The sequence below is a fragment of the Accipiter gentilis genome, chromosome 10 (genome assembly GCF_929443795.1).
Source record: "Accipiter gentilis chromosome 10, bAccGen1.1, whole genome shotgun sequence".
NCBI lineage: Eukaryota > Metazoa > Chordata > Aves > Accipitriformes > Accipitridae > Astur > Astur gentilis.
Window position 1 is genome coordinate 36,970,465 of NC_064889.1, and position 27,009 is coordinate 36,997,473.

The following is a 27,009-nucleotide window of genomic DNA, read 5'->3' on the forward strand; positions in this document are numbered from 1 at the left end:
CACCTGAAGAGCGACGCCCGTTACCGGTCCTCTCTCCCAGAGCCCCTCGGGCTGCCGCCCCTCAGCTCCGAGTCCCACGGCTGCCTCAGCCGGCCGCGCACCCCTGCAGGGGACAGCTGTGAGCGCAGGTAGGCGACGGGCTCGGCTCTGCCCTCCCCTCCCCTCCGCCCCGGGCAGGGGCTCATTACGAGGCTCTCCCCTCCCGCCGCAGCGCCCGCCAAAACTAGAGCCACCAGGTCTACCCCCTCAGGAGAGGTTTCCCTCCTTCACCGCCCTGAGGCAGCGGCCGCCCGGCCCGCCGCCAGCTCCAAGCAGGCCCTCTTGACCACTGCCATGTTAATCTCTTGCCATGGTTTAAATCTTCACGCACGATGCGGAAATTAAGACCCTCTTACAGCTCACCGTTACTTAGCCAGGGTCGTGATAAAGCAAATCGACTGAGGAGATCACATAGGGCCCCGCCCTTTGCATTTTTGTCCATCTACTTTCTCTGAATTGCTGTGGCTGCAGTTCGCTACGAAAGGGAGATAGGCTTCACCTATTTTATATTTCCTCTCATTCTCCCGTTTGCAAAGTCCCCAAAGGGATAAAAATCTACAGAAAGCAATTGCACGGTTGGGTTTCTAATGCCAGCCCTTGAATTCAGGGTATCAGTTTCCTGAACAAAAGCAGTACAAACTGAAAGCCAGCCGAAGGCATGCAAACGTCTTGCGCTTCTTACAACCAGTCCTCTTTCCATGGCTAAATCTACACAGCTACGGGATCCCTGAGAGTCTGAAGTCTTATTGTTAGCAAATAAGTGCGTTCGCGTTTTCATTTTCTCTCAGGCCCTTGCTTATGCTTCTCTGTGAGGTACGATGAAATACTGGTCATGCCATAAGCATGCCAGTTACATGTCCAATGTGTAATTTGCATTCTTCTGTAGTAATTTTTGAAGTGCCTTTTGTTTGTGAACTTGTTGCTCAGGCTGAGAACCTCATTAAACCCACAAACCTGCGGCAGTGTCAAGCATGCAACAATGTCACAATGGCACCAGGCAGCAGGGTTTAGCCCAATTTGCACTCTTACATCCAGCTTTTTATCTGCATCTCTTTTATATTCAGTTGCACTCTTTTATATTCAGTGGTGCAGCTGCACAGGCTCAGAGCCATGTTCTAGACACAGTATGATTCAGACACAGCAACAGTAGTAGACAACATTGCCTAACCCCATTTACACCTTCATACTCAATTTGTGTTCTGAATCTTGCAAAGTTACCTTTAGATTGCTTAGGTCAGGCTAATTGTTGCAACCTCTTACAAGTTTGCAAAGGATTATGGTAACTCTTTAAATACATGAATATAGGGATACATGCTTTGAGGTGGGTTATTTCACTACCTCCCTCTGTGATCTTGGACAAAACACTTGTGAATTCTGCCATCTATACATTCATTGAGAATCCAGCAGAGAGACCTAGTCTATCTTCTGCACTGATACCTACAGAGCCTGTAGCATTATGAGAGTGTTAATATCTCTACTGTGGATTTTGTGTACCTGTAGTAGATCAAAGGTACTAATAATCATTTGCTTTTTAATACAATGAACCAGAATACCTTGTCTCTTAATCCCATCTCTTATTTAAGATTTATCAGTTGTTGATGTGGAAGTGCTTACTGAATAGGACGAAGAATTTTAATTTTATAGGTGGAGAAAGGGATGCATAGAAAGGGATGTTAACTTTCAGGAGTGAGGACTATAAATTAGTCCTTTCCAACACACAGCTTAGCTCAGTACAGAGAAACCAACCATAACCCCTTAACCTACTCACCTACCCATGTCCACTCCTAAGAACAAAACCTATCTCCATTAAGAAGCTGAAGCTCCTATTTTGAGTCTGCTGGTATAGTTAAATGAGCGTATTTGTAAGTGAACTGAATACAGCAGGAAAAGGAATTTTAGGTAGGAGGCCCTACACTGCCTCCATACTCAAGACAGACTGAGAGAAAGACTCCTTTCAAAAGGCACTTTGGAGAAGATGAATAGCCTAGTTGTTCCAAGCTGTTGTCTGGATGGGTTGCTTTCTCCAAGGGTAAGGGAAAGAAATCAAGAACCTACAGCTGGATGGCATTAATAACAAGCGAGCATACACTCTTGCTTAAATTATTGAGCTGCTTTTGTCCAGTCCTTCCCTCCAAATTATTTCATAACATGTATTAGGCATTAAATTCAAGTATTCAGCTCTAGAATCAGTTACATGTACATTTATAAGACACCAAGATGTTGCTGAATAATGTTAGACTAGAGCTTAGATGTAGACTAAATTAAGTCAGTCAGGGAAGCAAGGGCATACATGCCTTTTGCTGGTGTAATTCAGTGTTACCATTTTATTTAGTATAATGAAAACCAAAGCATATCAACATATTGATATGCTGAATTATATTAATATTCAATCACATTATTAGTAAAAATAAGTTTTTAACATCTTATTTACTATTCTGAACGTGTATTAAGTCTGTCCTCTCTGAAGGCCTCTGGCCCTAACCATCCATTTTATACTACACCTCATGAAATCTACCATTATGCTTATCTGTCCCATTTTCCCCTATCCCAGATAACCTTTCATTTAGGTGAATATTCAGTCCCAGAGATAGCTTATAACAAGTTAGTTTTAAGTGAACACCTAATCAGAAGTACAATTCAATAGATGCTTTTACCTGTAATACCTTCAACAAGTGTTGCTTTCATAAAACTTCAGTTTGTCAATTTTTTTTTTGTAAAGGGACAGTCAAAACAAACCTAGAGCTAAGATACACTTTGAAATGCTGAAATTCAAGCTGTTTAGAACAAGCAGCATAGATGAGGTTAACTTGAGGTGTTCACTCTTTAAAAATGTCCTTGGAGAAAACAGACACTGATGGAGGCACAAAGGTTCTTATTTCAAATTGGAGGTAAGTTTTCCTGTCCAGAAAATTAAAAGCAACTACTGCCAGTGCCACTAAGTACCCCTCTCCATGATTCTTCAGCTGCCCACTGTACTGTTTTTTAAACTTTACTTTTACATACATTTGGTACTGACCTGCGATAACAGTGTATACAACTAGAACATGTCAACTTCCAAAAGAGTCTTAAGGCTTTTAACTGCTTGCAGCTGTTTCAAAGTTATACAGCCAAAGTCCAGTAAGTTATGCATGTAGCACTTCAGCCATAATAATCTTGCATTCTAGCTCTAGCCAGAGAAAGGAAGATAATACTGTTGTTTATTCTCAGGCAAGTTTAACCTGACAAAGATTAAGAAGCCTTTTATTCAAACAATGATTTCCAACATTCTGCTCCAAATCAAACTGGATGTCCCCTCTGTGTCCACTGACATATATGCTTAAGTCAGCACTATCAGAGAAAAATCACTATCCAAAAAGAGAAGTTATTTTCAGCTACATTAGTTCTTTGCTCCAACCTAACAGGCAAGATACCATTCTCACTCTGAGCTGTGCTGGCAGTTACCAGTTGCATGGTCAGCTTAAACACGTCAAACTCACTCCAAAGTCCACAGCATTAAATTTTACCTGAATATTATTTTTATGCTCTTCTCCCCTTCCCCCAAAGCTTCAAATGTATACAGGCAAGATTTCAAAAGATGAGTATTTAAAAAGAAGAAACTATCTTGGATGCAACCTTTCAACAACAGAAAGCTTCAAGAATTCCTAAGGCAGCAGTCTTGAAGTACAGCCAATTATGCTGAAATCCACTAACTCGATTCTGCAAGTCTGTGCAGGAGAGCATGCTCTAGAGGAGCAGTCTCTCTGCTTGAGAAAACGGTCATCTTCAGCTGATGGCAACCACTGAGATAAAGATTGTAACAAGACATCCTATTAAATAACTGCACTTTGCTTCTTCATTTGAGGAAGAAGTCTAGTTCCTGCTGTATACCTCTTCCTTCTCCCTAGCTGTAGGCAGCTTCTGGGTGCAGGAGGTCTTGTCAGATATGAGATGCATCAAAACAGCTTTAGATGATTGTCATGCAAGAATTTAACTACTAACTGCCACACAACCCCCTCCCTTCTCTTCTTTTTTTTTTTTTTTTAAAAAAAAGCAGCATAGGATGACCTGGTTGGACTGCAAAAGAAAGCATGAAAGAGTACACTAACAAGTTGCAATACCATGACACATAGGAGAGAGAAAGCAGTGAGTTAGGTAACAACCCCACACCTACGCTTAAGCTACCTTCCCTGTTTAAGCCAGGTCTGTAATGTCAAAGGCATCTTTGGACAAAGTAAAAGCAACATAAAAATATAAAAATCAAAGCAGCAAACTCAAATGAGTTCATCTATAGTTCATAACCTGACTGGAGATAAGAGAACTCTGAAGACTCTCATCAGACTTCAACTATTAAGTAAAAAAAGCAGCAAATAGAATAAAAATGTCAATTCATTTGATGAAACATCTGTTGAAGCCTTACTGCAAATATCCTGCTAATTCTTTGCTAAGAGTCATGTGGTATTTTGGGCTGTTCTTATGATTACGTATCAAAATTATACTTGGAAATATAAGCAAGCATCCAGCTTCTCATCCAGTCAGAAAGAGTTTTTAATTCACAAGTTTCAAACTTACAACTCCCATGTAGCTACAAGAGTAACCGTGCTCCTCCTATGTAGAAAACAACTTTTCACATCCCCAATATGGAGTGCTAATACATCCTTATCATAAAAGGAATCAATAAAAAATAAATGTGTTAATAATTCATTTCAAATTCAAATAAGTTCCAGCACTTCAATAGAATATGTCTGAGAGTCTTTCTGGTGGTTAAGTCTTTGTAATTCTCGCAAACTTCCTTCAATCTTGTTGAGTTCGGAGTAGAGCCGTACCTGAAAAGAAAAAAACACAAGATATTTACAGTAAAATAAATTTTAATTATTATCATACTGTGGAACTACCTGTGGCTCTGCACAGTTTCAGATATTTAAACCAAACAAATACAGTAGCTTTTAAAATCAAAATGAGAAAGAGGGGCAACTGCCATTTCACGCTCAGGAAGGAGCACACAGAGAACAGACATTATTTGATTTACTATATAATTTCTTGTTGTCTGCCCACCCCTTATTAACACCCATATTCTAAATCCATACTAAAATGAAATAATTATCCCAGAAGATGCAACTTACTTGGGCTCTCACAAACTTATGCAGGTTTGAAAGCAACTCTTTTGCATCTGGTAGCATCACCATAACTGTGAACTGAGCATCAAGTAATAGGCACATCCAATCCATAATCTGAAGACAAAAAAAGAAAAGCACACTTATATTTTATGATACACAAATGACACAGATTTTGCTTTAAAAGCTGAACTCTGAAACATTAACTTCTATTGCAAAATGTGTAGTTTCATATTTTAATGCAGTATATTTATTTTCCGATTGTAAAAAATGTCGTGTCACGTTTGACTTCATACAGGTTATATTAATAGACAATACTTTGTAGAATGAATGTAGATGTCAGTTGATTCTTGATATTCACAAGTACTCACTAAGTTACACACCACAGAAACCGAACAAGTACAACTCTTAGAACTAACTTCTCACCTGATTTATAGTTGGAGAGCGTATTCCAGGAAGAGTGGTATTAATTTTTTCACTGCATTTCACATACAGGTAGTATAGATACCTGAGAAATAGCTAAAAATAGAGAAGTCAGAATATTTTTAAAGGACAAAAATTTAAAAGACAGTTTTGTCCTGCACACAGCAATACTTGTAAGGGTTTTGGTTTTTTTTTAAAATGTATTTTTTAAAGCAACATAGATGCCTGTACACTTTACGTTAAAATTAAGTTTTATGGTTCTCCTACACCATCTATAGCTAGGTGTTTGAAGATTCTCAGCAATATTCAGTGTAAAGTTATATTCAGGGGTAACCATTGTTCCAGTGCTTTTGTCAGTGCAATTTAATTCAATCACAGACTTTTTCTAGGAACTTTGCTAAAAACTGTATCAACATTAACAATTTTTTTCCCAGTTTCACTTTCAGTAGCTAACACTAAATTGCTAATGGTCAGAATCAGGTCAACATCATCTTGTTCTGAGTCAAATATTCTTTCTCTCTCCAAAGAATGAAATCAAGGAGATGGGTCAGTGCTAAGATCAGCTTTGTTCTGATGTGTGGGGTCTTTTGAATCACTGGAAAAGCACATGCATGCTTAGGTACTATGGTACATGCAGTTCTTGAAGTTACATTAAAGGTTTTGAGGGACAGAGGAGTGTGTGTTTGTTTTTTCTTTTAACTGAGAGGATCTGAGATTTAATAGTCGAGTTTGATTTGTATTACATTTAGCATTTTACACAGTGTACAGTTTGTTTCTCATATTTTCTAAACTTCTGTTTCTGATGCAACTGACTAAACTAGCATGTCTCATTCCTTTCTTAAAAAGCATCCAAATCAAGAAAAGGTACTATACTTGCTAACAAAATATGAACATTTTCCAAGTAGGCTGGGTCACAAACAGGGTTCTTATTTACATTTTCGAAAATAAGCAAGGACTACAAAAATTAATAAAAGTCCCGTATGTACGTGGAAAAACCGTGACATTCAGTAACATTAAATCTTATTAGGCATCCTAACTTCATTTTCATGGATTAGTCTGCAAGTTTCTGATATACAATTGAAAAACTCTTCCCTTTCCCTCCCTGCAAAATAATAAGGATTTTTAAGCTCTAATTGATTTTAACATACTTACAACAGCTTGCTGAGCTGGAAGGTTTTTCAGATGAGGCAAAAGAAATGCTTCACTGTAAGCTGAATGGAGAACAGCATTTCTGTGCAGTACTATTAAGGAAATAAAATGGCAGGAAAAAAATACCAGTTTCTACAAACTGAATTGAATTCTAGTTAAAATATTTCTCTAGGTTCTTTGAGAGAGGTCCTATTTCAGCTTTTTGAATCTCCCTTATTTCTATCATGAAATGTATACAGCAACTGAAATATCACAACACAGCTTGAACAGTTCTGTTTACTGCAAGTATGTAGTGTGTTTCAACAGGCAAACATCAAAATCAGCGATGCTATTTTCTCTTGAATAGACAAAGCTTCATTAAACTTTTGCAATATTGTAATAATAAAATTTGTGTAGATGCTTTCTAAAAGTCAATTGTTTCTATTTATATTCTAAACAATTTTTTTACTGAGTAGGAACGTCTCTTATTGGAACTTCTCAGAAATTTTCAACAGTAACAGAAGATATGTCTTTTAGTAATACTAAATATAAAAATTCACATCACATATAATGCACTGACTTTCCTTCATTAAAACATACAGAGGATACAATAATGCTGCCTTCTGTGGTCCAACAGGGCAGAATTCACCACCAGACGTCAGATGGGTTTCCTTTGTGATTTTAGTATCCCAGATGTCTTGTTCCAGCTCCGCATTGAAACCATTTTCTACAATTTCAGTCTTAACTTCTTTATTGTTGAATTCAATATCAATGTAACAAATTACAGATTCTAGATTTATATCTATTCTTTGAAGATAGGCTTCGCTAATGCTGTAGAAGAAAATTTCAGACATTTAAGACTTTTTATTAGCTTTAAAATCAACAATTCCATCAACCCAACAGTAGTACATACTATGAACTCTTTGAAACTTACTATAAAAGTGAAAACATACACTAAAATATAAAGTCTTGCAGAATGAATAAAGGACATGACAGAACAGTTAATATTTTGTAATTATTAACCGTGAACAATACATGTACTGCTTTTATTCCAGCAATGTAAGCTACTGTATTATTAGACATTCACAGGCTTTCAGTCATAGGCTGATTTAAAGGTTACACCCCATTCAAGACTGTTATTGTATTCTGAAATTAGTGGGACTGCTTCAACCCATAAGACAGTTATGATTTACCTAATATTTAGAAATAGTATTTTATAAAGTATTTGACAATTCTAAGGTATGAAACTAAATAGATCAGATGTTTCCAATAAAAAAAATAAATCCTTTTTGCTCTGAAAGCCTAGAGGAACAGTTACAACAGTCTTGTCTTTTGATTACAGTGCCTACCTAAAATTTCATCCTTTTTGGAATACGAGAAACATCTTTCTCGTGAACTTAAAAGAATATTTTTTTGGGGGGGGGCGGGGGGGGGGAGGGGCGTTCTTACCCCAGGCATGTTCCCAATTAAGTCTGTTGCACAGTAAACAGATAGTTGTAACAATATATGTAGAAGGATGCGAATGCCATTCAAGCTGGCAGTGTTACCAAAAGGCCTGTTCATTTAATTACTATTTACATAGTTTTTAGAATTAACATATGCAACAGACATCTTGTAAAAAGTTTGTCAGTCTGCAAGATTGCAACAAACACTGTAGTCAGAATTAAGAATTTAATGCACAGTATTAATTGCTCATCTATAAAATTAAAGCCATTCTTGACAACACACAGCTTTTCATTAATGGGCTTGGTTTGGTGAAGAAGGAAAAAAAAAAGAAAAAAAAGAGTGATTCTAACTTGCCTTAAAAATACTTTCAAGCAAGCATAAGTAATCTCTTCAGGAATATCTGGAAACCGTTGTAAGCAGATTTGTAAAAGATGCACATCTTTTTTCTCCAAAGCAACAGCCATTAAATCTGGACATAAACTGCAAGGATATGAAAAGAATAGGCTGCATAGTTCATACCCATTGAAAACTACATTGACAACTAATGCAGAAGTATTAATCTTGTTTTACACAAAAATCCATCTGGGAAGTGTGAACTTCATCAGAAAATAAGCATAAGCACCTTTGACAGTAAATTCTGATAATTCAAGAATGCTTTATAAAGAACTGGATTTCTACTTTTTTTTTTTAACTTTTAAAGACTATTCCTTATAATTAAAAAAAATGCAGAATCATCACCTGTAAGACAAGTCTCGGGTTTGGACTATCTGTAGCAGGAAATTTCGAGGGTAGTACTTTGGATTTGTTTTACATCTGTTTATAAGAGCAGTTATTACACATCCAATGGTAGCTTGGAAATCTGGCATCTGTGCTTTTGACATCAATTGTCTCAATTCATCTTCAAATGCAGTTGTAGAAGCATCCTGAAAACAACAAATACTGTGCAACTCAGAAGTACAAGGCATAGGTTTGAGAACTGTACTATTACTAATTAGACCAAGTAGGAACAGATGTATTTTTGGAATTCAAGCTAAAAAAATTTACAAAAAACCCCCTCACCACTCTGCATTTTGGTAGTCTCTCTCAAGCATGAGAGCACCAGTTGAGGGTAATTACTCACTCTGAACTGAGGTAAGCAGTATTTTTCAATAATTGCTTAGGGATTATTCGCTTGTTACTTCAGTAACATTATCAAGATGTCCAGCCACAGATAAACTTCACACGGGAAGGGATGCAACAGGAAGGGAAACATCATAACACTTGCAGCAAGTTCTAGAAAGGAACTAAACAGCTTATTGCTATATTTGCAGTGGAATTCCTAGCATTCCTACTTTCTAGATCCAAAATGTCTTCAACAAAATTAAAGCCATAAAATAAGAACCTAAAAAAGCTTAAAAAAGCAGAGTTCAGGTGAAATATCCTCCCACCTTATTTACTGTTCTAGCACAATAATAACAAAATCCTCCAACTCACCTGTTTAAGGCAGCTTTGTCAACTTGATATGTACAAGAGGACATGGAAAGATGAATAGCTTAAGAGACAAATAGAATATTCTGGGAGTGTCTAAAACACTACGTTAGGTTATTTGTTTTACTTACTTTTAGATTTAGCAAGAGCTGCCCAACTGATAAGGTATCTGGCTGTACTTTAGCAACCATGTTCCTTTTTGATCTTAACTATAAACAAAAACAAAAGTTATTATTCAGCTGGTATATACTGAAGGGTTTCAGTCAAGATAACTAGGAACTTCACGTGACAACTTGCTGCACAGATTACAATTAGTAACTGGGTAGTCCAATGCCAGAAACAGTGTTAGAAACAATGAGTGACAAATACAAAGTGGAATTTCCTTCTGCTACAACACCTAAAAGTAAAAGTAGCAGCATGGGGAAGATGCAAGAGAAACAAAACAAAAACCTTACATGCTCCTAATGCTAACTTACAGTCATCTTGGACTCAGATTTTAGAGCTACAGACTGCTGTGACTGAAAGGAAACCACGAGGTCTTCATCTCCAAGGGTATTCCAGTTCACAAATGAAGACACATCTATGAACACAAAAATGAAACTTCATGAAGGTAACACTTAAAGCACATTTATTAAAGTATGGATATTATATCAACTACTTATAGTTATTTTCTAAAGTATAATCCAAGTCATTTTATGCTAAGAAAGATTCCAGTTTTATCTCAGCAGCAGGTATTTTTAGGACTCCTTTTGCATACTCTTTTTCCATTTAGACTCTGGGAGGAAGAGAAATAAGTTATTACACAATTTATGGTGAGCATTACTTGCAATAACATTTTACCAGTGAAATGCTAAATTAAAGAGACTATGACAGCACAATTTTAAACTAAAGTTTACAAACTAAGGTTTGAATTTGCCCAATCTAATCACAAACTCTTTGAAAATAATTTATAGGATATAGCACTTCATTTTATCTTCAGTATTCATAGCTAGCATTCCAGTACTTTCAGTAATACCAGTATTTGAATGACAACCCAGGCTAAGTGAAGCCACAATAAATTCAGACATTTGTGTGCTTCGCTGTTCTCAGCAACAGTAAATTTAAACAGCTAGGAACAGAATATGGTGTTAGGTTACTTCAAGCTGTTTAGATTCAATTGATTTTATAGGACTGTAGTAAAGTAATTCTTACACAATTTCAGAAGTTTTCCTTTTACAAGATCTTTTCACTGTAATTATAAAAATTCTTACCAGGGGTTTGACTGTCCTTGAGCTTTCCCACAGCAGCTGCCAAAGATGACGTTTCACACTTGTACATAATCACTGTTAACACTTTCCCATGAGTAAAAAAAAATTTTTCCTCATAACACCACAACTAAAAAATATTAAAACATATCATTAATGAGGAGGTGAGCAGAGAAAGTGTGTTCCTGCACAAGCTGATGTTTAACACCTTTACTACAAAATTCAACTAGAAGTTGGTAGGTTTTACACTTGTTAGCAGACCTTCATTAACTGTTGATTTTAAATACAATATGAAATAAGAAGTGTTCCGTTGAGTATTTTCCAGGGATGTCTTAAAGTACAGTGGCTGCTCCGAGCCATTAAATCCACTTGATAATTTTATTTTTTACATTCCCTCTTGTGCAATTTTAAGACAAAACCAGTCAGCTGTTCTATTTCACTAGCGCATTTATTACTTAGGTGTCAGTTTACTTATCATTTGACACGTGAACATCTTGAAATGCTATTTAGGGAGATGCAGAGATCATTTAGACCATCAATTGCAAATCATCTCAACAGAATAGATACTGGCTGGGTTTTCTGTTTAATTAGCTATTTCATTCTCATCAAATAATCAAGACCGTCAGAAGTGAAAAGGTACTGAATTATCAAAGAAATTGCCATAGGCCACCATTGTCCTGCTAAATATTCTGACAAAGATAGCTCATCAATGGGTCACTATTAGCTTTTTTGCAGAAGCTGGCATTCACTGCTCTTCCAGACAGAATCAGAACTCTAAAGCTCACCAGTCTCTTCACTGCTATCATGCCAAATGCACAAAGCTTGTGGACCACAAATTAAAGATTGAACTTACTTGTCCACTGGTTCCCAAAGGCAGTTCCTTTGAAGTTTGCAACGTCTGAAATTTTGTATTCCATATTGTTAGGCACTCTAAGGAAAATAAGAGACAGATATTAGGAACCCAAAAAGCAACAGAAATGCTACATTTGCCTTTGCTACTTTCAGTTAAAAACAGTTGAGGAAATAGAAACAACTGTTTCAAAATAGCTCAGTCAGTAATGTATTCAACATTAGGAACTAAGTCCTTCCGGTTAGATCTCAAGAAAAATACTTAAAGATGAGTTAGTTTTCCAGTGAAGAGCTTTAAACAAGAAGGTGTGGCAAGAGGGACAGCAGCCAGTGTGGCTTCCAGTCAGGAAGAACATTTTGTCATAAAATGCCATGATCAATGGCTTAAATTTTGGTGATCCCACACTTGGGAAGTTTAGGCACGAGACTGAAGCGTTTATTTTACTTATTTTAGACACTGATTTCTTAGCGGACATTAGGTCTGTTTCCCCACATCGGTCCTTTTACAAGTGTCCAAGTCCTCCTTATAATTCCCCTCCATCCATGAGTTCTCTCGCTGCATATTCTCAACTTTGTTTCACAAACAGCATGCAACCAGATACTGAAACACAACAGTGAGTATAGTCCTGCAACACACCATGTGGTTCACTGGTAAAGGTTATCTTTTGGCTAGTGCTCTGAACAGCACAGCTCAACTACGTACTAGTTTCAAGAGTCAACTAACATTTTATTTGCACTATTTCCTGCTTAGTGCTTTACCTAAGGAAATTTTAGACCTTACAACATCTTAATCTGATTTTTCAAGTTACCTTTGGATTCTTCACCAGATGCAGCTAGACTTCCTAATACTGCAACGTGGTCTTTATCAAGAACAACGAAAGAAGTGCCTTTCAGAACACTTCCAGATACTGAAAGGTTTAGTAGTAGTGACTTGGACAAAATTTGCTCTTCCTCTTCAGTATTTTGCTGCAGAGGTATCAGAACCTTGTACATAGAGTCGTTGGAATCTGTCAAAGAAAAGTGATGATGCTTTTATCATCTATTATTGTGGAAAAAATATTTGATATGATATGGCAAGAGGACATCCAAAGAGAACAAAATCCAGCGAGTGCTGAAAGAAGAAATAATACAGGATATTTAAGGGACACGTTATGATGCAAAGCAGCAAAATGAAGGTATAGCTAGCACGAGATCTGCAAGGTACAAGTCGTTAACATTTAGGAACTGTCTGCCCTTGCAGCCATTAAAATATCAGGAAGATTTAATTACAACTTCTACCACTAGCTGTTTTATGAAAGCTTAAAGAGCTAAAAAATGTTAAACAGTAATTAATAAATGTCAACATTTCATGTCCTTCCATACAATTCTTTGCTTTATTATCACATCCCATTAGAAAATTAACTTACACAAACACAGAAGTGTGATTATTTGATTTTTTATATAGGCCGTGAAACTCAGTGGTTTAGATAATTCCTGTTGTTCAAGCTTATATTTGTGTAGACTATTCATCTTAAGTTTCTGTACGTAGACAAAAAAATCCCCATCCTAAAACAAAAAAGAAAATAAAGTTTTGCTTTAATTTACACAAAGAAGAGATAACAGAAATTCAGATATTGGTACTGCTTAACTTGGAATGTTAAGCAAAATTAGGAATTTGTGTTTTCTATAAGACATACAGCCTAATTCAGAAAAGTCTGCAGACTCAAGCATGTAAAGAAAATTCTAATTTGATGAAACAGTTGGATTCACAAGGAGAAGCATTTAAATAAAGACAGATTCATGTATAACTCTCTTTTTTAAAAAACATAAATCCTATTTAATAAGTTCTTCACAATGAGCAAGTATTTGAGGTCAAAGAAGAGTCACACAATCATCGACTGTATTTAATCTTAGTCAGGCTCCTCAGCCCTGAAAGCAACACAACTTCAATTTAACTGTTGTATCAGAAACAATACATATATTGGATATTGATTAAATTAGGATAATGACTTCACTACAAGCTCTTAAAATCCAATGAAATAGGTGATGGATTTTAGAAAAAGCATTTAGATTTGCTGCTATGAAAGTTTTTTAAAAAAGTATTCGACTCACTTTCTCAGTAGTAAAAATTAAGACAGGTTGTTGACCTTCCATAAAAGCTTCACTCCACCTAAAATCAGAAAGTTGTATGAATGTCTTCTAAATTCTAGGACTTACACCTAAAGTCATATCACTATTCCTTAGGCAGCCTCTAATTTTTAGGATATCTGTATAAATAATTTTAAGATTTTAAAAACAACGTGTTGGAAAAACCCACCCAACCCCAAGATCCTCGTCTTCAGATTTCTCTCTTACTCCCTGAAAAAAGGGAACAACTTTCATCATCATCAATTCTTCTGAGCAAGAAGCAAACTTCATAAAGTTGTGTCACGTACTTGATGACTTCGTCCGAGATAATGTTTTCAATTTCTTGTTGTGGGGCTTCCAAAAGGACATCTAAAGTTCGAACACCACCTCCTTTGAATAGTACCACTGGCCCTCCATTGGGTAGTGAATGTATTCTGTATACATCAGCTGAAAGCTATATGGAAAAAAAATTTTGTATGTTCTTCAGTACACTACCTTGAAAGCCGCGAAGTGTTTCATCAGTGATTTTTTTTTTTTTTTTAGTTCTTTCAATAAACGAGTAACAGAAGAAAGATGAACCTGTAAGATTCCTAATAACATAGGTCTAGTAGATGCCAATTTTGTGAAACGCTATGAATGTCGCAGATCACTACCAACAAAAAAGCCAGGAAAGCGTCCCAATGAGCATCACACTTCTGAATCATATCAGAAAAAACATAATTGAGGGTAAGGAGTTTAACAACTGCTATGCAGCACAACACAAAGCGCTGTTTAACACATCCACCAGCAGAACAGAAAAATCTACATTTGAATGTAATTCACCATCTTTAAAGAAAGTCCTCTGAAACTCCAGACTTGGGATACAAATAATTTTAAGAATAATACTTTGATGATCAAGTCTCCCAGTCCAAGTGGATTTCTGGCAATATTCCAGAACATCATGAAGTGCAAGTTAAGACAATGGTCAGCTAAAATATAATATTACTAGTACTATGAAAATTAGCAACTCTTCCCTCCACCATTCAAAATGTTAACAAAAAGTGAACATATGCAAGAGACTTACCGTTGCTTTAAATACTTTGTCCAAGTTAACATCTTTGTTCTTCCATATTCTTAAAACCTTTAAGAGAAGCATCATTTTTTAAGCAGAGTAAAACAAGAATATATAGACTTTTCAGCATGCAAAACACTAGCAATTGAGTGTCACTGAAACACGGGAGGAAAACATACAGAAAGTATTCAGAGCAACCTTAGCAGAAACTGACCCAAGGAAGTTTGCATAGGAAGAAACTGAAGCAGGGATGACAGAAACACAAACCAAGCTCAGAATTCTTGAATTGGAAAGGGAGGATAGGAAAGAGAAAGGTTAAGGAAAAAGATATAGCAGGAATTCTCAATGAAAGTAGATCGAAGTGATGGAGGCAGATTAACATACAGATGACCTGATCTGGAAGAGAATGTTTCAAGGAGAACAATGAAAGGTCAGGAAAGATATTTCATGAGCAACAATTAAAAAAAGCCAAAGGTTCAGCACATGCTGAGCAAACACTACAAGTACACAAACAGGAAATGTTTAACTGTAAAACATAAGCAGAAAAACAAGGATGCAGGTATGAACTATTTTAACCACTTCAGTACCATAATCATGCAGTTCTAAATGTCAACCAGTCTGCAACAAAAGAAATAATTTATCCTTAGAGAATGATACATGAGGCATTCTTCACGGAGAACGCTTCTGTTTTCAAAAGGCTACTGCAGAACTGGTGCTCAGCACAGATGATCTTCACGTCGCTAACAAAAGAACACACTGTGCAGCCATAGAACTGCACATCCCTGCCCTCTCAAAGAACAGAGATAACCTAAACTTCGAGAGGGTGGCGAGAGCTCCATACATTTACATTTAACCAAAAACGTAGCACCACTGATTTCTTCCCTATCGACACTCACTTAAAAGACTCACTATATCCTTTTTTCCCGTTAAGAAAAGATAAAGGATCTCACCTTGTCATCATGAACAGCTATATATTCATGAGTTTCAAAGTTGCATACAACTGGACACGTGATAATCTGCCCATGTTTAACTGACCAACAACCTAGTGGCTTCTGATCTGAAACCTAGAAGAGTCAGAACAAAGGCACTGTAATTAAAATATAGCATGGTACACTTTTGGGATTTTTCTCATGACAGAATGCAAATGCAAGGTAGCCACATCCGATTTGAATGAGAATATTAAAATATGGAAACCGCTATACTCAGAACTTCCGCTTGAGCATTCCTGTTTCTCACTTTGATACCAAAAATTTTAGAGTAACATGAAAGAGCTCTACATTAATTAGAAATTATTTCTTTTGACACGAGAAATAACTTTGACCTGTAATAGTCAGATAGGTTGATGCCACAAAGCACAGGTATAATTCACGGCTTTTCCAAAGTGAACACATTACTTTCAATCACTAGTGTAAGTTGCTTTTACTCACTAATACAGTCATGCACGGAACCACACTTTTTCTCTTCCTATTTTAGTGTAAGTTATTGAGACCAAGAGCAATTAATTTTACTGTCTAAACTCATGTTTATGTATGATTTGCATCTGGTTGCTCTGAGGGTACTCAACCCCCTCTCCTCGGCCTAGGGCTACAAGTGGGTGTATTTATTTACCAACACATTTATGTTCTCTTGTACGACCTCAGCAGCGGGGCTAAACAACCCAAAGGAGGCTGTATTGTGAATCCATTAAGATACAATCCCTAGCCCCATGAATGTGAAAGCCAATTAAAGACAGAAACCCAAAATATTTTCCTAAAGTTTCTTACCACGGTCTACTAAAATAGATACATACATTAAAAGACACCAGAACATACTTTTAGCTCCAAGTGCTGCAAACTAAAATCTTTCATCCTCCAGCCAACAGTGAGGCAGCTGACAAACAACTGACAACCGGACAAAACGCACATCACCCTGGCTACCGTAAGGAAACGTCGCGTACCCTGCAGCCTCGGCATGGAAGTGTGTCTTGGAATGGGGAACGGAGAGAGAAAATCAGCTAGAGGAGAAATATGCAAGCAACCTCCGAAGCCGACACCCGCTCCGCTGGCGGACGGGCCGGGGGACAGCGGAGGAATGCAGGTGAGCAGGGCTGGACTGGGCAGGACTGGACTGGGCCAGGCAGGACTGGACTGAACTGGGCAGGACTGGACTGGGCCGGGCAGGACTGGACTGGGCCCCCACTCCCCGAAGCCAGCACCGCTCCCCCCGCCGGCGGCCCCGCCTCCAGCCGAGGGATGGCGGCCTGCGGCCGGGCGGGACAAGACGGGGCGAGGCGGGGGGGTGGGGGTGGGGCGCCCGGTGACAGGTGGGCCCAGCCGCCGGGAGACCGGCCCTGAGGTGCCGCCGCCGCCGCCGAGGCCCTGCCCGGGGACTCTCCCACAGGCCGAGGCTGCCCGGCGGCAGCAGCGACGCCTCCTCCCGAGGAGGAGCGGCCGGGGCTGGGCCGGGCCGTTACCTTAAAGAGCGTGGCCGTCCTGCCGCGGTCGGTGAGCAGGACGTGGTCGGGGTCGGGGCCCGGCTCCAGCGCCAGGAGGCCGCCGCCGAGGCCGACGCCGCCGCTGGGACCCAAACCGCACAGCGTGAAGCTCTCGCACAGCGCCGCCATTTTCGCGAGCCCCCGCCTCTCGCGAGACTTGGCACGGGCCCCGAGACGGCGCTGCCGCTCAGCCGGGGCGGCACATCGCGCATGCGCCGCCGTCCACGGCCGGCGGAGGGGGAGTGGCGGAAAAGGCCGAGGCCGTTCGGGAATTTCCGGGCGCGGCCGGGGTGGCGGAAACGGCCGAGGCCGTTCGGGAGTTTCCGGGAGCGGCGCCTACGAGCGGGAAACTTGGCGTCGCGACTTGGTGCGGCGCTATCGTGCGGTCGTGCTCCGCCGGGTCGGGACTGTGCCAGCCCTGCCTCTTCCTCCTGGGGGAGTAGGGAGGCTTTGCCAGCTGGCACTCGCAAAGGACGTAAAAATCCGATGCGTTCCGAACGTTTTAAACCCTACAAAATCCAAGAAGAGCCATCGATTTTTCGGAGCACCGTTACAAAGCGGGACCGTCAACGGCATTTAGGATTTCCCCTGTTCAGGTGTTCCCAGTGCATTTCGTGCATGGTATTAATTGGATCGTTGCCTCAACCAGTGTTCTGAAGAGGTGTCATTTATGTGCAGGTTAGCACCGGGACAATTAGGCAAAAGGCTTCTCGTTTTGCATCTACACAATAAAACATGGCTGGTTTTAAAAATGTATTTCTGCCCTATGGGATGCCTCATTTTCATAAAGAATAAAGGGTGGAACTTTTTCCCCGTGCAAGAGCGCAGCGCAACTCCAACAATTTTAGTAGCGGTACGGTCAGGTCCAGGTTTTTAACCCATTTATGATGCATTTTCATGAGTTAGTGTTTTATTTGTGTGCAAATTTTAATGAAGCCCTAGCAACACCAGCTCAAACTGTAACAAAACATCGAGTCAAACCAAACCACCAAGAGATGAGGTCAGGCCCGGTCCGACCGTTGGACGTGTTACTGGGCTAGCTGTTGACCGCTGTTGGGAAGCACGTGTTGTCAGGACTGGAATTTCAGGGTCTTGCCAGTGGCGTATCTGCCTGCTGGACAATCCAGCCGTCATTCCAGCTCCCGGAGGACAGTCACGACCACTTTGGCGGCAAGGCCTCGGCCGGGGTCCGGCTGTCCGCAGGGCACGGCCCCAGCACGCTGACCCCAAGGGGCTCTTACCGAAGCCACCCAGAAGTGGTTACCGCAGACCCGAGGCCGGGCAGGGCTGTGTGGTTTCTGCCTTAAATATTTTCTAGGTCTATGTTTGTTCCTTGTGTCCTGTTCTACGCGGTTTTGAAGCATTTCTATACTGAATATGCGACTACCAGTTTTCTGGTGCAGAGGAAGCTTTATTTCTATGGAGTAAGCCTCTACTTAAAACACTTAAAGAATCATCGTACCTGTGAAATTTCTGTTGAGTAAAATGAAATGACTTGTAGACAAGTCTGAGAGGTTTTGAGTGGTCTCTTTTCCAGTATTATTTACTACAACGCTGGGCTGCCAAACCCTGCACAGAGACTTACATTCCCTACTGAAACACTTCCTTCTTAACCAAATGGTCATTTACAAATGAATGGGCTAACACCAGACTGATGGGGCGCCTGCCCTGATAAACTCTGTAAAAAGCTGAGGCACAACAAAACCTTGTAGATGTTGTTGTAAGTGGTTTAAATTTTCCTTGCAAAGCCAATTCTTTGTGCGATTTAATTTTGAGGAAGTGACTTGTAGAGCTGGAGGTAGAAAGGCTAATGGGTATGTTCCTTGCTAGAGGAGATCTAGTAAAAGAAAACAGCCACAATTGTAAAGAATAATTGTTGGTAGTTTATTTACAACAAAATGGAAGGGAAATTACAATATTAAAAATAATAAATAACTTGGAAAAATCAGAAACTAAGTGATATGAATGAGAAATATGACAATCAAATTCTCCTGCTGAGCCTTGCATTCTTTAACATGCACATTTCCATTTCAAAACTTGGTCCTTCTTTGATAGCCATCCATTGCTCTAAATAAAAGAAATGAATTACTGGACACTCAGAGTCACGTGGAATTATCACAGAAATGAAATAAAACAATGAAACCTGTTTTAGTGACACCACAAAACTACAGGAGATTGTAATTCAATGACCATGCTGTTCATTTAAAGCAAAACATTGTTAGACTTACTTAGCCATTTTAACTTACACATATAAAACCAAGTCCAAACAATGGAAACAGAAAAGCTCCTATTGACAAGATCATGAATTTTCTCTTACTGCACTCACTAATTCATAAAAAAGCATATACATTTGTCTTATTTCAAATGATAGCACATTATTTTTAAGTTATAGTGCAGCAAGCTTCAAAGCAGTTTTAACAAAATATAGCGGCCTTGTTACAAACTAAAATTCAAGGAACAAATATTTTCATTTCAAAATCTCTACAGCAGCAATTAATGCAAATTGGCTATTAGATGTCACAAAATCACCTTCCAGAATAATCAAAAAAGCCAAAGAATAAGGTCAAATAGTTTCTTTCCGTAGGATTTATCCAGTCATTTACAAAATTAACCATTACATTCATAAGAAATCCCATTAAGTATCTGTTTCAGGAATGTGCTGCTCCTCATAGTCTTTATGGATACACCCCTTTTTTAATTTTTTAGGAGACCTACCCTTCTAAAGACTGCAATGAATTGCCAGTTATTTTGTAATGATTGTTCTACATGAAACACATAAAAGTAAAAGCAAAGCTGGGGGGGAGGTTTTAATAGAAACCCAGACAAACTAATCACATTATTTGCCCTAAACTGTATTCTCCTTGATGGAAAATTCCTTGTCAAGCCCTAGCAGAGCTGTATCCTGCAATACTTCAGTCACTGTGGCAGAAAATAGGAACACGGCTACTGTGTCTATTCACCTTCGCAGCGTCGCACCATACTCAGAAGATGCGCTCACTAAATAGTCACGCCATTTATTTTTGCAAAAGAAGGGACGAACACCTGCAAAATGCTCTCTTTCTCCTGACAAACATGTTTGAAAACACAGCAGAAAGCCCTGTGAAAAAAATCTGTAATGATAACAACCCCTTTGCCTCAAGATGTTATACTGAAGTATTCAGACCTTCCTTTTCATTTAGTTTTGTGGGGGTTTGAGTGTTTGCTGGGAATATTCTAGAAAAAGTTACCCTACCTTAAAACCAACCAACCAGGCAAAGCAGAAGAAGATATTTGAAGATCACCTTGACCAAACAGGTGGGGAAAGCAAAGCAGAACACAGCAGAGGGTACTTATGCAGGGAATGAAAAGCCTGGGGTATTTCTTATCCAAAGCAACGAAACATAACAGATCTTTTTATTTGCCTTCATTAGGAAGCAACATGGAGGCGATGCGGCTGATCGTGATCCTTGTTGTGGCCAACAGTGAATTCAGGCTGTTGGGTCAACAAATGAGGGACTCCTCGAGAACAGCGCTGCTCGGTGGAAGGGCTACAGGAGCAGCACGTGCAGATGGAGACACAGCATTGAACAGCCTGTCATTTTTTCTGTGGCATAATCAGTGTCTTTCTCCTACACCTCCGTCATGCAGCTATTAAGATGTGTCCTATCCAGGTATGTTAATAACTTTCATACATGCGTTATCCTCAAACCTACTTAATTAATGTATCCACATGGGACTGGAAATCAATCGCTTACATATGAGTGAAGGTATGGCTGCTTTGGTCTATTAATCTGTGTCAAACCCAGATGCCAAAATGTATATAGAAACAGTAACATGTAAGCACAAGGACATTATGACTAGAGCTGAGCAAATTTTTCTTTGACAAAGAAAAAAAATAATTGAAAAATAGACTTCCAGGTGGAGCAGACCTAAACCATTTCCATATAGGTCAAATTCTGGAAATGAAAAAACAACCAAACAATATGTTATGTTTTCAAAGGTTTCCCTTCTCTGCCAATGTTCCAATCTTGCTACTAAATAAATAATAGTAGTAAAAAGATTAGGCCAGTTATATTCATGAATATATAATCTGCACACTTTTTAAGCTGAAATCATAAACTAATGTAGGAAAGTTTTGTTTGCATCATTACAGCGGCTCCTTTTTAAACAAAACAATCATCACCCATTAGTTTACTAATCACACAGAATTACTAGCTCTGAGAAGAAAAGCAAAGCAAAACATGGACAGCAAGTGGGAGAGTGCGTGAAGTCAGACCACAGCTAACCTACAGAGAGCTCCCGGATTTTGCTAGCTACAGGATTTTAACTATCAAACAAATACACACTTGTTTTCGGTGCAGGTTGGCAGTGGAATTACTTCTCCTGCTCCTAAAACTACCCTATAAATATCACACATTCAATGTAACTTCTACTGGATCTACAGCCATTGAGAAGTTCAGTGCATTTAAGCCAGTCAAATCATAGCATTGTGCTGAGAAGATGGCACAGATGTCCCATCCAGGTAAAAGGCCATCCCTGAACTGATTGTTCATTATTCAATGATAGTTCAGCTCTGAAGGACTCTTTTTTTTTTTTTTTTTTTTTTTTTTTTAATCCATGTACCATGTCACCATTGGTACAAAGTATCACCCACTTCGATCATATGATTCAGGTAACAGCTATCATTCACGGGGAATTGAACAGTGGCTTATTTAAAGTCTACAACAGTTACCAACAGAGATAGATACTGACAGCATTCATGAAGTAGCATTTTGGATGAAAGAGAACAAAGTACCCCAAATGGGGGGCAGGGGGAAAAGTTTCTCACTGAGCTTGCATTTTGAAATGGAAAGAAAGAAGAGACCACTTCTGCCAATTATTTTTCTCCTCCTTCCACAATCTACACTTCCCTACTGGGAAGCATCCTTTTCTAACATTTTAATTCCTGAGATTGAAGAGTGATTTCACACGCAGACCAGGAAGAGCACTTCTGTTTCCTTGACGTCACCCTACACGGGACTGAGCAGCCCCATGATTCATTTGCTTTTTAAAGTGACTGATTTTGTTCACCCCTTCCCTAGATGATGGTAAAGCCTGGAACCAGCTTTCTGTTAGCGGAGATTGTGCTGTTTAGGAAAGATGCGAGGCAGGAAAGAAAAAGGAGTCCTGTATTTTCTTTCTTTTACATTCAAGGTCTTAGAGTGTAACTACCACTCTTCTTCCAGTGAGGAAAAGACAGAATTCATTGGCTTTGCTTCTCAGCTGGCTCAATTTAGCTGCTTTTTTTTCAATCTTACACATGGAACACCATTGATGAACACCAAGATGGACTTAAGAGATCACAAAAGGACAGGGGAGAGCTATTAAAATACATTATCTACAAGAAATAGGTGGTTTCTTTTACAAATCCTGTGCAAGATAGAAATAATTCAGTGGCCTCAAAGTCAGTATAATTAATTACAATTGGGGCTTCAATACAGTGAAATTTTAAGTTTGAAAAGTTTTGTTTGCTAGCTAAGCCCCAAATCCTGAGTCATATTAAGCAAAATGTGAATCTGAGTGATTGCTGTTGGTGTTCAAGTACAATGAGTTACAGGTCAAAGGTTTATGAATACACAGGAGAAGCCTGAGAGTAGGAAGGATTTTAAAATTGGCTATAAAAGAAGAAAATGGGAGGGTTTTTTTTTCTGTTAACCCTGCATTATAGTTGGCACTAATTTGCCTCAGAAGTCCTTGGCAGCTTTACTAAATACCTACTCCTAATTATAAATGCTATGACCTAGATGAGGATTTGTAGGTAGAATACTGCTACAGAAAGATCTATTTTCTTTTATAGGGTTCCCCTCAGACTGTTTCATTGTATGTCAGTAAGATGCACCATATGGCTTGAGACACTACTTTAGGAATATATAAACTACGTTCTCTTGCATGCATTTCTCTGAAGGTTTTAAGGATCAAGTCTGAGGAAAGAAGTAACCTTTCCACACCAGTAAGATTATTTGAAACAAAAAAACAACCAACACACCACCATGACCTTTGTAGAAATTGAGTTACGTCACTCTTGCTGTGGTAGACATGGCTTATCAGGAGGAAACATGCTGGGTTAATTTAAAGGGTTTTTTTCGCTGGATCTGGAAGAGTGAGAGTTTCTGGAGCAGACTTTTTCCGAGGCCGGTCTTTGGGAACTGTTAGGAATTCAGGAGCATCTGTGGAGAGAGGAGTTGATGGAGCACTAGATGGAGCACTGCGGGTTGAAGAAGGCATGGAAATGTTAGAGATAGATATTGCAGGTGGGAAAACCCCAATCTTCTTGTTGGTAGCTTCCTGAGTTGCTCGTTCAAACTCTCGGACTTCATCCATTGTCATGTCTTCACAACAAGAAGGAAAGAAAGATAAAGGCAAGTTACAATAATTTCAAATCATCATTTCATTAACTCAGTTAAACTACTTCCATCCACATTCTAAATCAGGGAATGATTGCTTATCATGCATATCATTAAGTGCTTCTCCACATGAATACCTTCCTATTGTAAGGCATTGATTGGAGTACAATAAGCGGCCAATGTAAAGGAAACGAAGTAAAGTACATTAATCACATGCTAATGATTCTTCATCTACCTGGGTCTGAACTGAATAAAGATTGCTACCTCTGTAATTGCTGGAAAACCCAAGCTATTTCACAGGCAATTAAAGAATACATTTAGATACACAGTCAGCAAGTAGAATGTTTCAGAACTTCAAAAAAGAGAAAACTGATAGGATTTTGTTTTTTTTTTTCTTTCATTTAGATTATGAGCATGAATGAGTAAAGGGTTGTCATCGGTTTGTCCATCTACTGTAATTACCAAGGGACGAAAAATTCTCTCTCCTGCCATGCACAGCTTCTACTGACTTCTAGTTGCACCTGCATGCACATAACTGAGGCCGTTTTGCTTTTCTACTAATAAAGCCTAAAGAATTCCCTCTCTCGATAAAGCCACAACATGCTTCCAAGTTTTCCATCCAGAATCTGCACTTAAACATTTACGGCCAACTGACAAATTCACTGCTTAACTCCCTGCAAAATAGAGGCAAAATGACATAAGAGGTTAAAGCCACTTTGCAAGGGAAAATTGGGTCCACAGAAAGCAGTGGAAGTCTTCTCATGCAGGTGACAAATGTCTCACAGTGCTGTAGAAACCCACAAGAGGGCAGAGCGATCCCAGCATAGATGTGCTCTGAGCTGAGCTGGGCAAAACTTTTTCGATAAAATCCCAAACGAATGACATCTGCTACAAACTGGTAATTTGAGCAAAAAAATCAGCAAGACAATTCTGAAACCTGCTGCTTCAAGTCTACATTGCTTGCAAGAAGTCCACTGAGCCAAATGAAATAAATTTTATGGTTTTCGCTAAACATCATGTTAAAAGTTTGTAAATGTGAAGTATTTCATTAAACCATTTTATAGATTCTTTGAGCTCTGAAAGCTCAAAAAAATGAGAAATAAAAACACTAGCATTTTAATCAATTTAAAATTCTTGCGCATTTGGGTCTCAGACACAGGACTGGCAATGGTGCTTACCATATGTATGATAAAATCCTGTACTTTCAGTCCATGGATACTTTTTAATATTACCCAGCTGCATGCATCTGTAGCATTGGCTGCAAACGTTATGTAGAAGAAGCTTTATGTTGTATTACAACATCATATTAAATAAACAAAAGCATGCATGTTGCCAGCTGCCTTTTTTCTTCCCTGCAGACGACATTCCAGGGACCTTTTCAGCCTGCATTGCCAGTTATTAGGAATGAGGACTAAGCTGTTTTCAAATCTGCGATAAGCAGTGGAAATAAACAGATGGTCTCAGAGGAACTGTACCTACTTGTGCTGGAGACAGATTTGAACCTGTTCTGCTGTTTTACATTTTCACACCCTATAAGAGTGTGTGTAGTGCTTCTGAACTCAAAGGGTTTAAAAGCACCCTGACATCAAAGGGAACCCATGCATTCATTTCAGCTATTTTTGATTGAGGACTTCTGTACAACATGAAATAAAAGTTGTCTTGGATAAATGAAAGTGAAAGAGGACAGGAAGATTCCTCAGTTTACTAGCCACTTAAGACTGATTGAAGTCTTGCTAAGTGGTAGCCTCCAAGACTGTTAATTTTAAATTCAGACATGAAATACTTACTGTCCCTTCAGTTGGCTTCTGCTTTTTAGCTTATACTCACTTTAAATTCCCTTCTGTTCTGATATACACTCAAGTAAAACCAGTCCTTACCCTGAGCTAAGAAGGCTCACACTATTTTTTTTCTACTAATGTCAAATTGTGTTCTGACCTCAATGGCAATTTTTCCACATGGGAACTAAGGATGGCAGACTTCTTTCAAAGCCAAATCCCAAACTGTAGAGCCAAAGTCAAGACTGATTCTCAAGTTACTGCTCAGCTAAGGAGTAACCTTGACGTCAGTGGAGCTGCAGCATTACAAACACAAGAACTACCTTCCTGGTTATTACTTGGACAACGTCTTCTCAAGCTGGTGACAATTTTTACTGAATAAGAACAAAGGAAAGACTTCAAACCCTTCAGGCCTTGGCCCACACTCATCACATTAGTAAAACCATCACTGAGTTCTACAGTGCAGTTAGTAGAAATAAAGGAATAATAACAACACTTCAAAAGCAAATATCACTGCATCTTTTCTACTTGCAGATAGTAGTAATTTCTAATTTTAGGCTTCTACTTGAGGTACCCAAATTAGAAACTTTAATACTTTATGAAATTTCCAGAATCTGAATCAAAGAACCTACACAGAAATCTGCCCTTCTCCATAAACTGCTGTTATATACTTCCAAAGTATATACTCACCTTGTTGGTAGCTAATCAATGACAACATTAAAATTAGAGTGAAAAGAGTGAATAATTCATTAGCTTTTTTTTTTTTTCTTGGTGAAGCAAACAATTTTATCGATCCCATAGAAATTTTCCACTCCCCATGTTCCTGACTTTTTGACTGAAGCACTCTGAAAGTTCTGCATTTTTAAACTATTCAAATCATAGAAAGTAAAACTCCGATTCAACTTCCTCTTTATGCATCCAACTGAAATTTAAGAATTGTGTTTTCCTGGAAGACAGGGAGCTGTATATGAGCCTGACCCCGCCCTTCCTTACATCAGTGGCAGTTTACAGTGCAAACAAAAGGCAGGATTGCACTTCATGGAGAAAGATTTTGTTCCTACTGAAGCAAAACTTCCCCCAAATTCCACTGACTGGTCAGCAAGATCAGTTGGTTGCTCTTCTTTGATCTGTGTAGGCCTATAAGCTGAGGATGGGCAATATGTTTTAAAAATCAACATACTCTTGCTTTGGCATGGCTCTCTATTTCATCCACAGTAGATGAATGTTGGTTGCAAACTTTAATGTTGGTTTTTTCATGCATATTTTTCTCGTATTCTCGAACATCATCCATAGTCATATCTGTAAAAAGTTCAAAATTGTTGGCATTTTCCATTGATTCAGTGCAAACTTTATGTTTTTTTTAAGGAGAAGGTTCTAGAAACACATAGTCTTTTAGCAGAAGCCAAAAAAAGATTTTAAAAAAAGCATGGAGCAACTAGCTTTATGAAAACCGACTCATAAAGGTAGTTATATCAGCCAAGGAAGGTGTAAGAAGGTTAAGTCAAAGGGAGTCAGAGAACAGGAAGGAGTGGAAATTGTTTAGGAGTATCCGTGTA

The 27,009-nt window shown here is 38.8% G+C and overlaps 2 protein-coding genes across 3 annotated transcripts in view; both read right to left on the reverse strand.

Annotated features, from left to right (window-relative positions):
- Positions 1 to 4,545: 4,545 nt before the first annotated feature.
- On the reverse strand, positions 4,546 to 17,480 carry NOL11 (nucleolar protein 11). 2 transcript variants are annotated; one of them, XM_049811639.1, is made up of 18 exons: positions 17,296 to 17,480; positions 15,794 to 15,907; positions 14,856 to 14,912; positions 14,101 to 14,246; positions 13,778 to 13,835; positions 13,093 to 13,231; positions 12,496 to 12,693; positions 11,691 to 11,767; positions 10,844 to 10,967; positions 10,070 to 10,173; positions 9,725 to 9,802; positions 8,865 to 9,049; positions 8,481 to 8,606; positions 7,290 to 7,511; positions 6,705 to 6,783; positions 5,556 to 5,648; positions 5,139 to 5,246; positions 4,546 to 4,841 (listed from the first exon to the last, which is right to left on the reverse strand). In XM_049811639.1, the coding sequence occupies exons 1-18, from the start codon at positions 17,443 to 17,445 to the stop codon at positions 4,728 to 4,730; spliced, it is 2,172 nt and encodes a 723-aa protein (XP_049667596.1). In that variant the 5' UTR covers positions 17,446 to 17,480; the 3' UTR covers positions 4,546 to 4,727. The 2 variants fall into 2 exon arrangements, with proteins under 2 accessions (XP_049667596.1, XP_049667597.1); XM_049811640.1 differs by lacking the exon at positions 17,296 to 17,480 and adding an exon at positions 16,655 to 17,027.
- Positions 17,481 to 23,548: 6,068 nt separating this feature from the next.
- Positions 23,549 to 27,009, reverse strand: part of PITPNC1 (phosphatidylinositol transfer protein cytoplasmic 1) — an 89,080-nt gene continuing 85,619 nt past the window's right edge. The window contains exons 10-11 of the mRNA XM_049811677.1: positions 26,634 to 26,752; positions 23,549 to 23,663 (exon numbers count right to left, since the gene is read on the reverse strand). Of these exons, the coding sequence (XP_049667634.1) occupies positions 23,658 to 23,663; positions 26,634 to 26,752 (125 nt within the window). The 3' untranslated portion in view covers positions 23,549 to 23,657. The remainder of the gene's footprint in view (positions 23,664 to 26,633; positions 26,753 to 27,009) is intronic.